This window comes from Babylonia areolata, chromosome 24 (assembly GCF_041734735.1).
Source record: "Babylonia areolata isolate BAREFJ2019XMU chromosome 24, ASM4173473v1, whole genome shotgun sequence".
Taxonomy (NCBI): Eukaryota; Metazoa; Mollusca; class Gastropoda; order Neogastropoda; family Buccinidae; genus Babylonia; species Babylonia areolata.
The window spans coordinates 16,841,527-16,854,753 of record NC_134899.1 but is presented as its reverse complement, the minus strand read 5'-3'; the positions used below and the strand labels follow the sequence as shown (position 1 = coordinate 16,854,753).

The 13,227-nt window shown below is 43.9% G+C and overlaps 1 protein-coding gene across 3 annotated transcripts in view; it reads right to left on the bottom strand.

Annotated features, from left to right (window-relative positions):
* Positions 1 to 11,789: 11,789 nt before the first annotated feature.
* The window catches only part of LOC143298773 (protocadherin-7-like), a 275,058-nt gene continuing 273,620 nt past the window's right edge, over positions 11,790 to 13,227 (bottom strand). For all 3 annotated transcript variants that reach the window (XM_076611722.1, XM_076611724.1, XM_076611725.1), the window contains one exon: positions 11,790 to 13,227. This exon is cut by the window's right edge and continues 34 nt beyond it. In XM_076611722.1, the coding sequence (XP_076467837.1) occupies positions 12,297 to 13,227 (931 nt within the window). In that variant the 3' untranslated portion in view covers positions 11,790 to 12,296.

The window sequence follows — 13,227 nt, the reverse complement described above, 5'->3', positions numbered from 1 at the left end:
TTGTGTAACAGGTCCCGTTCCCTTGTTGCTCTGTTTCTGTGTCCCTTGGTCGCCTTCCCCGTCCCACAGATTGCTTACAGGGACTGAGAGTCTGCATTTTATGGCTTCTTACAATCTCTGAAGACCATAACATTGTGGCAGTTTCGTTTTTCAATTACTGAGGGGGGGAATCTGTATATTTATCCGACTTAATTTGATGTTCATGTGGGAAAAGCAGCCATTAACATTTTTGTTGTTGTGAAGCATGCATATTTTGATGTTTCAATGTTGAACTGAATTTGTAAAGATTTTAAGTATTCTGGTATATATGTTATATATCATTATTCTGGTATATATATTATATATATTAAGTATTCTGGTATAAACTGCCACCAAGATTACCGGGGCTGACCTACCTTCTCTAGAAGACATATAATATTATAAGTGGCTACTCAAAAAAGCAAAATCAATCAGCCAGGACGAATCACATCCAGCTTTTGGGATTTTCCAGATGCTCCCCTCTGGTCGACGGTACAGAAGTATAAGGACGAAAACCAATCGCTTCGACAATAGCTTTTTCCCCAAAGCAGTCAATGCCCTGTCTCTGGATCAAATCCAGTGTGATAAATAGAATTGTGCACCCAACAACCATCTGCCGAAAGATCTAGTCATCAGCCCCATCCACACGTAATATGCAGCTTTTGTTCAAACGTGTGTGTGTGTGTGTGTGTGTGTGTGTGTGTGTGTGTGTGTGTGTGTGTGTGTGTGTGTGTGTGTGTGTGTGTGTGTGTGTGCGCGCACAAGTTTTTACATTGATATGCACTTGCATGTATCCTAATTTCTGCTGTATCTGATTTTCGTTTTATGTTCGTATCTTGTTATATTACGATCCCTCCCAATATTCCTTGTTACCCCGGTACACTTGGTAATAGACATATTCTATTCTATTCTATATAATTATATGTAAACCCCCCATGCAGTGCTAATATTATGTTAATTATGATACAAGAGAAACTCTCATGTGTGATTAAGACAAATATTTCGGCGTTGTATCAAACTAAAACATATCTTTTGATCCCAATATATAGACTCGTATACTGGTAAATTGAGCAAATATAAATATAATGACAAGTCTGATCAAAAGTCCTTTCATTTACTTTAAACAAGACTACTTTAGTCAGATTATGGAAACACTCGTTCGACCTCATTATGGGTATGATAAGGAAGATGAGACACCCAAACTAAATTTTTGGGGAAAAAAAGAAAAGAAAATTGTGCAGCTGTTTTGAAGCTTCGACAAACACCAACAATAATTATATATCAGACTACGAATAAATGCAACTGATGATATCAGAACGGCCAAACTACCGCTTCACGGCTTACCGTAGTCCCTTAACACTACTACTACTACCACTACCGCTACTACTACTACTACTACTACTACTACTACTGCTACTATTGCGACCATTGTGGCTATTCTGTCGGTCATGTCACCTGAGACGGGTGTCGACGTTAAACCCGCGTGTAATTGATTAGCTGTTATTTGCCGAGCCTCTCTTTCCGCTGCCATGCACATTTCCAACCGTGACACAGTTACAGGGCGGCTGCTGAGTGTATTCATTTTGGGACATCTCTTGGCCAGTATAATAGGCATATCTGTGACGTTGTGTCAAAGCGATACCCTGCGGCCGCAGTGAAGGTTCCCGCTAAGAGCTGGATCAACGAAGTTAAAATCGACGTTAAATAAAAACAAAACAAACAACAAACAAACAAACAAACAAAAACAACAAACAACAACAACCACCTCATGCACTGGGTTTCAATAAGCACTCCTCTTTCGCCCTCCTTCCCCTGTCCCCTCTACCCTTTCACTTCCGTGACCGTCTTTCAGCCAGTTATCCCCTTTAAATGATTGTAAAAGTGAATGAGAAGCACATAATTATCACAATATACCGCCCACCCCCCTCCCCGCCCCTACCACTCCCTCGCCATCCCCGTCCCCCCCCCCCCAACCCCCACCTTTCCCTCCCGCTTCCTTTACTGTACACTTTATGCTGTCAGTATATAAATGACCACTTCTGCCCACGGCTCTAACCTGTAGCCCTTCGCGTGCGGATCTGTCGGGGTGTGATTTCACGGTTGGCAAAGTGACGGAGATGGGAGAGGACACTTCTATTAGTGCCCGGTGATGGCGGGGAGCCCGGGAGGAGAGACTGACCTCCTCCCCCATACCCTCCTGGCCCCCCCCCCCCCTCACCCCCCATCCTCCACCCATTCTAACACCCTTCACGTCAACACGTACTGTCGCAGAAGGATGCTAATTAGGTTATCGTCACATGACGGGCACGGCGACAGGGCTTGTAGTTACAGCGTTTGACTTCCAATCAGGGGTTTCTTGGTTCGAATTTCCCCCAATACAAAATCGGCGCTTGGGTTGAGGTCAGGTATTCGCCCCCCGCCCCCCATCCCACCCTCATGTGGTCAACACAATGCGCACAATCATAGTGCTTTAATCCGTGTACATTAAAAAAAAAAAAAAAAAAAAAATCAAATGCGCACTTTAATGCTTATTCAAATTTCGGTGGAACACTTTGAGAAATCGCGAACATTCCCGGTATATATACACCCCCAAGAGGACGGAGTTTGGCTGCCTAAATGTCGAGGTAAGAACCGTTACATTCGCAAAAAAAAAAAAAAGAAGAAAAAAAAGAAAAAGAAGTCCGCTCTTGGAACTGAGTGGAATCGAGTGAACGTGGTAGTTAATGGCGACAAACTGTGCGGGAGAAGAAGACGACGAGGTTTACTTCACGGCAGCTGTATTTTGCCAAAACGGTTTAGGTTCACTTACGTTTGTTGTTTACGATTAACGATCCTCTGCTGGAATTCGCCCACAACGTCAAGTTAATGACGGCGCCAATAAGGAGATTCTGGCCGTTGCCCAGTGGTCAAGAATTCACGCGTGAGGTTCACATGTACATAATTTCAGGCCGCCATCAGAGGTACTTTCAATCAGCAGATTTTTCCTCTGCATAAATATTAAATAAATGAATAAACAAAAGAAATGGCGCTTTCATCGAATCTGCGACCTGCTCTGTAAAAGGGCTTATAACGACTCCAATATATGCACAGGTTACAGTGACCGGTTTTTCTGCATGCGTCACGGGTGGCTAAATATGACAAGTATCACATGTCAAACACTTATCAGTGGTGTGGTCGTGTCTGATTGGCTGATTGATTAGGATACTTATACAATTATAATAAATACTCATTGTAGTCTCATTGTGCAGTCTTATGATAGTGTCTAACTGATTGATTGGTTGATACACATAAACCTGCTTATACAGCGCTTATCCTTGATCAGAGACCAAACTTTTAGCGCTATACGAAAACGGATTCATTAACACAATATGCTACCTATCTGGGTAGAGCCTACTGAGAGCTGCCTTTAGGGGGTCATAATTCGTTTCCTGTTTCATTTATTCAGGCTTCACACACACACACACACACACACACACACACACACACACACTCACAGAGAGAGAGAGAACACTATAATTATTATTACAGTCGTGTCTGATTGTGGACGTGCCCCCCCCCCCCCCCCCCCCCCCCCCCCGCCCCCTAAACTAAGCACAAATTGTTTGCAGGAACAGTCAGGCTTGGCTTGCTATTGTGAGCAAAATATTAATGTCCAAATTTTCAATTATTAAATGAATGCGTGAGAGTGAGAATGGAGTTGATGAGGAGGAAAGGACTTCTTCAGCACGAACTTAAAAAAAAAAAAAAGAAGAAAAAAAAGAAGAAAGAAAAAAGTTTAACCCTCATATCAATTGGACCTCGACTGGGGCTGTTGATGCTATGGTATTTAGGATGAGACAATAAATCGAAGTCTCACGAGCGACATATACTTAATGCACGTTTAGATTCCATGGCAGCAAGGGAAAACACACTTTCATAGTAAAACAAATGCACACGCAGACACAGAAGGGGGCAGGGGGGTGGCGCTGCACTGTGGCAGTACGCTCCCTGCGTGGGAAAGCAACACGAATTTTTATAGAGAAATGAATTATGATGAGCAAAAGAAGTATAAGGAAGGTGACAGAATGGTTAAGACGTTTAACTGCATATACCATGTCTGTGAGGGTCTGGGTTCGATTCCTAGTCTGGCCCTTTCTCCTTAGTTTGACTGGAAAATCAAACTGAGCGTCTAGTCATTCGGATGAGACGATAGAACGATCGATGTTCCGTGTGCAGCACATACTTGGCGCGCTGACAAAAGAACCCATGGCAACATAAGTGCTGTCCTCTGGCAAAATTCTGGAGAAGGATTCCACTCTGATTGGTACACAAATATGATTATATTTGTATTTGTATTTCATTTTATCACAACAGATTTCTCTGTGTGAAATTCGGGCTGCTCTCCCCAGGGAGAGCGCGTCGCTACACTACAGCGCCACCCCCCCCCCCCTCCTTTTTTTTAATTTATTTTTTTAATTTTTTCCTGTGTGCAGTTTTATTTGTTTTTCCTATCGAAGTGGATTTTTCAACAGAATTTTGCCAGGAACAACCCTTTTGTTGCCGTGGGTTCTTTAACGTGCGCTAAGTGCATGCTGCACACGGGACCTCGGTTTATCGTCTCATCCGATTGACTAGCGTCCAGACCACCACTCAAAGTCTAGTGGAGGGGGAGAAAATATCGGTGGCTGAGCCGCGTGATTCGAACCAGCGCGCTCAGATTCTCTCGCTTCCTAGGCGGACGCGTTACTTCTAGGCCATCACTCCACATAGGCCCTTAAGGCCTTACTATGCGAGTAGTTCAGTTATGCTGCTGGACGGGCATCTGCCAAGCAGATGTGTAGTTTACATGCATTTGTCCGAACGCACTGACGCTTCCTTGAGAAACTGAAACTGTAATAAGACAGAAAGGAAGTACAATACGAAAAGATACAACACGACACGACATAACACAAGACACGACACAAGGCAAGCTAACCCTATATAAAATAATAAATGTAACGATACGAAAACACATCCTACGACACGATGCGAATCGAGAAGCCTTTGTGTCCAGCCGACTAACGAAATCAAGCCTGCGGCCGGGTGGTGTATGGAGGTCAGTGGAATGTGTGTTCCGGACACGAACTACAGCAGTAAATCCTTATTCGTGAGATGGATAGAGAAGTTAGTACTTATATTTTCGCTTTATTTCCTTGTCCTTGGTCCCTTAGGGAGATAGGACAGGAGGAAACAACGAAGAGAGAGAGAGAGAGAGAGAGAGAGAGAGATGGTTGAGCAGGTGGAGGCGGTGGAGTGAGACAGACAGAGACAGGAAAGAAGAGAGCTGTCTGTCCATGTTTCTGTCTTTCATTCATTCATTCACTATCAGGTTCTTCGTTTCTTCCGTCCTTTCTCTCTCTTCTTTCTATTCCCCCCCCCCCCAACCCCCTTTCTTTGTTTTTTTGTTCCTTCCTTTTCTGTCCAGTCCTATCTACTGGTTCAGGGAAAGAGAGTGCGTGTCGATCGCTTTCCATTATAACAGCAGTTCTACGTGGTTGTCAACTGAACACCTGCGAGCTGTGTGTTGACACGCTGTTGTCAACAGGTCCTCTCCCAAGCTCCTGATACAGTGACAGCTAGCGCCGTTCTGTCTCACTCACCATGCATGACCCTCGAGAGGTAAGGAGGGAGGACCATGGCTCACCTAGTCAGGTTATTGTCATGGTAATTTGCGGCTGCGAGTACAGGTCCTGTGTGTTGATTTTAGGTCCCCATGTACGTGTTAGCGGAGTACGCGCCGTGGGAGCTTACTGGCAACCACTAACAACACCCCTCCCCCCAACTCGCCACCTCCCACCCCCATCGAACAACTCAACCTTCACCGAACAAAGCCGAAAGAACGTGGTCTGAAGGGCAATGGCCCGCCAGTGTAGGTGGTTAAACTCCAAGACGACTGACATTCACTTGTGGATTTTTTAAATTTTTTATTTTTATAATAAATTGCACAGTGCTATCTTCTCTCATCTGCTGGCCTCCGTGAATTAAGCTGTCCACGCTCGTTTCTTCGTATTCTTTCATTATTTTATTTCTATTTTCTGGTGTGTTTTTTCTTTTTCTTTTTTTTTTCTTCTTCTTTTATTTCGTCATTCCAGAGAATGTTATAAATGACTCCGTGGTTTGTGAGCCGGTGATACTCATGGACACAAAGACAGACACTGAGACAGACAGACAGACACACACTGGCATGCACATACACACATACGCACGCGCATGTACACACGCGCACACAGTCTCTTTCTGTCCAACTCCTCTCTCGCTCTCTCTCTCTCTCTCTCTCTCTCTCACACACACACACAAACATGCACCGTACATATATACACTGTAGTAGGCGCTTCATTTTGTCTTTTTGCTGTGCTTGTGAAAATTCCCCTGTTAAAAACAGAACAAAGCAAAACAAAACAAATAAACACGGGTCGAACCAAAGATATGGGCAAAACATTTCAAAAACACGAGATGAAATCAAAAAGACATCCACATTAAAAAAAAAAAAAAAAAAAAAAAAAAAAAAAGCCCGAAAGCTCGATTGTGTGAGAGAGAGGGTAGTATAGAGGGGTTGGTAGGGAGGTGGACAAGACATGAGGCAGCAGGGAGAGAGAGAGAGAGAGAGAGAGAGAGAGAGGGGTGGTTGGTGGTGGTGGTGGTGGGGTGGGGGGGGGGAGGGGCGGGGGGCGTTCATACAGGTTTTTAATCACAAAGGGTGAAAATTAAATAAGTACCCAAAGCATAAAACCAAACAAACAGAAAACAAGCGCGTGTTGATACGAACTGAGTTCCCTTGAATGAATCTTTATCTGCCACAAAATAGAGAACTGCGATGTTTGTCAGGAAAAAAAAAAATCTTTCGGGAGCAGTTCTTGTTTTATTTTATGTATTGTTTTAATTTCAACTTTAAACTCTGGTAGAACACTTCGCTGCTGCGCTTTATTACTGACCGAAGCGATGAATATATGTATGTCAGTAATATAGACAGCCAAAAATTAACAACAAACCTTTAGAAACCCGTTAAGTTACAGATTACTTTTTATGAATAAACCTGTATGAACCCATGAACGAGAGAGAGAGAGAGAGAGAGAGAGAGAGAGAGAGAGAGAGAGAGAGTAAAACAAACTCTTGGTAATTTTCATCAGTTTTACTGCTCTCCGCAGACGTGAGATAGTATCATCATCGTCATCAATATCAATGAAAGTCAGCAATACTTAATAATCTATATCATATAATTATATACCATTGTGTTTTCTGAACACTGTTAATAAACCATATGTAAGTGGCCCAAAGTCAGTATACCTTACATCACTGGTAATTGTAGAAGCATCACTAAGTTCTCCATTCAAGATTCAGCTTAATATACTCTCTCTCTCTCTCTCCCTCTCTCACAGTGCCACAAAAATTCACACATCTTCTGCAACAATGTATATACGAAAGGGAGACTCAAAAGTCCAAAAGTTAAGTCTGCTTTATTTCAGCATCTGAAAATCTATAGCACTTTTTTTTCCTCAAGTCCGCTGTATTATGTTAACAAGAAGAGAGAGAGAGAGGGAGAGAGAGAGAGAGAGGGGGGGGGGGGGGGGGTAGAGGGAGAGAAAGAGAGAAAAAGTGAGAGAGAGAGAGACAGACAGACAGAGAGAGAGAGAGAGAGAGAGAGAGAGAGAGAGAGAGAGAGAGAGAGAGAGTGGGGGGTTAATAATGAACTTCAACACATCCTTGGTGTAAACCTACAAAAGACATTTTTCCTACTCCGTTTGACTTCTGCAATATTTTGAACATAGTAGCTGGAGCATGGAACATTAAACTGGAAGATTTCTCCAAATACATACAAATCTTTTCAATCCCCTGAGATTTTGTATTTCATATCAATGCTAGACAATCTAAAAGCCTGCACATTTCATCTTAATTAAATAAAGAATAGATATCAGGGTCTCAGTGCGGAAAAATACTTCACCACACACACTGAACGTGTAAATAAAAGAGGCCTACATAGGGAAAAAAAGAATACTCATATCCTTTTCTCGCAGTTGATAGAAACAGGACATCTTTATTTTTATGAAGCCTAAACATATCTCTTTGACGATCATTCTCAAAAATCCTTTCTAACTCCTGAGCATGGGCTGATGAAGTCAGAACTAAGTACACACAAAAACTGACACGAGTTTTAAGAGTTAAGGTTTAAACCCGGTCAAAGACGGAGAAGGAAAATAGGTCAAGAAACACACTCTTTGAACATGTCAATAGACACACTACTTTACAAATATATATCATGTTGGTCCCATTTGACGTCTGAAATCATTGTGCGTTTGATTTCACGAAATGTTAGACATTTTTCATACAGTACTGCCAATAGCAAAGTAGCCCAAGATTGCTGTCCGTTTTGAAGTAATCAATTTAGGCTCCTACATACTGTCCTAACAAAGAGATTTGCGTTAAACATGTAAGCTAAAAACAAATAAACTGACAAACAAGTAGTCAGGATTTAGGAAATACCAAGCTATATATTTCATGTTTGATTCATCTTCGTATGACTTGCAACTGCACAACGGTATACATGCGATCTGACTACGGAATTCTAAAACAAAAAGTTGCTAAAACATAGGCGAAAACTATAATATACACACACAGACACGCAGCTTTCGTTTAACAAAAGCAATAGCACCTTCGACAACGGTTAAAAACATTAACAGAGACCAGTGAGTACACAATGCCACGTATCTCATCGACACCGCATGGCATGGAACATCAGCTGACAAGTTTCCATGAGGCCAGTGACACGGCTCACAGTGCACTGAAAGATGCAAGCTCATTAAAATATAAAAGCACACATGCACACATAAGCCCGACGCACAAACATATTTACACACACACACACACACACACACACACACACACACACACACTGCATCCCCCTCTCTCTCTCTTCTCTCGATCACTCTTTCTCTCAGACCAAACCAGGACCCACACAGCCTCGTATACATACTAACGCTCAAACCAAAGGCTACAGCGGTACACACCATAACGCACTGTGGTAAAACCATATTCGTAAAACACCAACAAAGAGAGTACATCAAAACAGGCCTAATCGCAACGTTTGGCTCAGCAGACAACATACACACAGAGTTAATCATATCATCTGAAATGCTCACTCCACAAAAATGATACCGTCATATACAGCAGGCCCCATCGCCCACTCAAAGCTACCAGCGCCAGCAATTAAGGCGGGTAAGTACATGGGGTAATTAATGGTCACCACGCCACCAGTCCACTCCAGTGCTACCATTGATCATCTTTCCACCAGGGAAACGACAATGCATGCTAATCCAGTATTCCATGAACAACTCGTCACCGTTTTGACACACATGCTTTTGTAGTCACCGTGCACCAAAAAGCAAATACTGATTTGATTACGTTTAAAAACGTTAAAAATAGGTTGCTTGTGCAAAACTACTGATGGATACGATTTTTCTCTAACCGTTTTAGCTAGGCTGTCGCATTTATTTACTCGTTTTATTTTTTGGTTTTACCGCTAAGCCCAGTTATCCACAATCCACATCTGCGTGAACCTGACGAATTTATGGACGAACCAATGGCCGTTTCTGTGTAGAATATTTTTTTTCCTGATATTTAAGCCGTCGAATACACTGTCAAGTTGTCTGTTCTAATTGTACACTTTCTTGTCTCAGTTATTTGCTGAGAGTCTGTATCTGTCTCTGATAGTATATACAAACAGCGTAGTACATTATGTCCTGAAAATACTATCAGCGGTATCTAAAAAGTGGAAGTCTGATGCTTTCGATTCACCAGTTTTCTTTCTTTCTTTCTACCCATTCATTCATCAATTAATTGGCGATTGCTGAAACTTATGCTGCAACTCCGTGCAATGGACGATCAGAAGTTTAAGTCAAGCATATTCATTCTATCACCTTTATTATTTTTCAAGGCCTGACTAAGCGCGTTGGGTTACGCTGCTGGTCAGGCATCTGCTTGGCAGATGTGGTGTAGCGTATATGGATTTGTCCGAACGCAGTGACGCCTCCTTGAGCTACTGAAACTGAAACTATTTTTTTTTCTAAACATCTAATGTTATTCATTTATCTTTAATCCATTTCTGCGTTCATCCAGTCATTCATTCGCCGCATATTTAGCTACACGCCTGCCATAGAATGGCGATTAGTAAACTGTCATACAACTGCCCCACGTAGCAAGGATCTCTGGAATATCAGCAGTGGAGGTGACACATTCATAAACTATCAAAATACAAACGTTTAATTGACAATGGCCAAACACTTGTATTGCCCTTTAATTAATCAGCATCTTTGTCTCGGGACTACCCATCATCAGCCCTGCTTCTGTTGTTGTGTGTAATTTGTCGCACAACTTTTTTTTGAAAGGGCTTCCATGAATGTTTTGTTGTTGTCTTTTTTGGTACAAGTGTGCCAGCTATACACCGATGCTGTTTGAGATAGCAGCAAATGCACTAATAAAATTCCAATAGGTTAAAAACGTGCCTGAATTGGGGTTTATACAAAACAACGACATCATATCAAAAACGTTTCTTTTGAACATTCGATCTCATATGAAAATGGGAGATCCGGAAACACTAGTAAATGTGAGAAGAATAATTTAGTAAATGTGATAAGAATACTCTAATCAATAAGCTAAAACATCGTGTGAATAGGATTATATAAAAATACAATGTAAAAAAAAAACCCACAAAAAACAAACAACAACAACAACAAAACAAACAAACAAACAAAAAAACCAAACAAAAAACCAAACAAAAAAACAAAACAAAAAAAAACACACCAAAACACACACACACACACACACACAGATTTACAGGTCTTTGGTACGCTCAGTCTTGATTAGAATGAAGGAAAAAAACAAACAAACAAACAAACAACGTCAAACACATAATTATACTGGTAGCTAACGAGGGTCAGTATTACCTGGGGCCGACAGATCTACTCGAATAGAGTATAATGATTATTATTGCCTGTTAAAATATTGCCCCAGACACTGGGGACTTGCCCCAGACACTGGGGACCCGCCCACCCATTCACCACCCTCACCCTAACAAGGTTTCGTACGTGGCATTTTGCTGTACTTTGCTTTTCGAGATCAATATGGATCAGAAGAAATTAATTCAAGCATCTTTGTACCACGACGGCACAAGGCTGAGATCTGGTCACGTATTGCATTTCATCAAAGAGTTATATCTCTTGCCGCTTTCCTCTGTCAGTTCACGTTCTATTCGTTTAGTCTCACTGAACCAGGTAACAAAACATGTCATAACACACAGATTCAAAACGAAGGACGCCTAAAACTTCTTCATCTAAAAGGATCAGCGATAAAACAAATAAAAGTCTGCACTACTCCTTTAAACACATTGTCTTTCAGGCAGCACAAAAAATGAAGAATAAAAAGTTTGATTTTAGGCAGTGTATTAATCAAAAAGCAAGAAATGAAAACATTCAATGGAAGGCGCTTGGTCTGTATCAAGTCATTCAGACTGTTTCCGTCACTCCCCCCTCTCATCCAGATATGAGTCGCTTCACTGGTCACTTCATCAGGAGATTTCAGGGTTAATTCCTGACATTTTTGGCCTGTTTATCGCAGCTGACATGTAATACAGCACAGTTAGTTTACACATCACAGTCCCATTGTAGTTTGGAATGGAGTTTGGGTATAAGAAGCAAATAGCAGTACAGATTTTTTTTTTTTTTTTTTAATATGAGAGGGTGCATGGGGAGGAGGGATTGGAGTAAGGGGGTGGTGGGGTTGAGGGTGGGAGGTAGGACGAAAATGTTCACGTTTTCATCAGCAGAAGCTATTTTCACACAGTATCAGCAGAACACATCAACAAAAATGAATTTTGATGGTTTCTCGAACCAACGTTTCCTCAAAAGCTTTTACATACAAGCGTGTGAACGTGGGGTGTTAGTTGAGTAATGTATCTGCCTGTATGTACACGGAAAAGGCGGGGAGGGAGTGGGGATTAACAAGAGCCTACACCAAAGACCTTTCGTTAGTTGTTTTTCTTTTTCTTCTTTTTTGTTTGTCCCAACAGAAGTTGTCAAGCAAAGCGATCATAACGATGGTCCAGAACGGAAACAGTTCCTCCAAAAAGTGTACTGAAAAGCCTCGATCAACGAGACAGTCTTTCTATTGAGCAGCTTGAGACCTCCAAACCATCCTTCAGCCCAAAACACACCAAGTATCCTCAAGGGCTACAAGAAGACACCCCCCCCCCCGGCCCCCTCACACGGCCCTTAAACCACCACATCCCCGGGCGGGTCGAAGAAGAGCTGGTCGATCTCCTGCACCCGATCCTGAGGGTCCAGGGTGTAGCTGCCAGAAGTCGTCGTCTCCCCGTCGCACGCGCCTGAGGAGGTGCCCGACAGCATCGAGGAAGGCACGTAGGTGGCGGCGCCGGCAGCATTCGCACCAACGAAGTCCCCGTCGCCGAGCTGCTGCAGCGGGCTCCTCTGCTCCTTCAGGTGCACGTAGCTGCCTCCCACGTATGAGGAGGAAGAGGAGGGCATGGGGGACCTGGAGCGGGGGTCGTCGGCCCCATGCTGGCGCTGCCGTTGTCGCTGGAGGTCGATGTAACCCTCCCCCTGGGAGGGGGGCCGCGGAGGGGACTGGGTGGGGTGTGGGTGCTGGGGGTGGTGGTGGTTGTGGGGAGGCTGGAACCCGGCAGGAGACTGGTGGTGGGGCGGCTGAGGAATAGACAGCGGGTGGTGGTGGTGGAGGAGGGGTCTGAGAGGAGGCTGGGAAAAAGAAGAGTACACGTCGTCAGGTGGAGGCGTGGTGGAGGAGGGAGGTCTGGGGGAGGACACGGCGGAAGGGGTCCTGGGCCGTCTGCCCCCATCCTCCTCCGCTCCCGGACGGGCGCCGACGACCCGGGAGATGGGGCGGGAGGCGGGCAAGGTCGCCGCGGACGAGGACGGGGAGGGGCTAGCTCGGGCGGCTGACGCTTGCACCACCGATGGCCTGGGCAAGGGAGAGAAGGATGAGAACGAAGTCATGGGCTGGCGCGAGGACTGGCCGCCGACGTCGTCATCGTCGCGTCCCCCGGAGAAGGTGGTGAGGCGGGGGGTGTTGAGGGTCAGGGGGTACGGGTCGAAGGTCACGTTGCGAGGCGGAGGGTGAAGGTGGCGCCGGGCGTCCGAGGCACGGGCAGGGCCGCGGGGGTGGTGG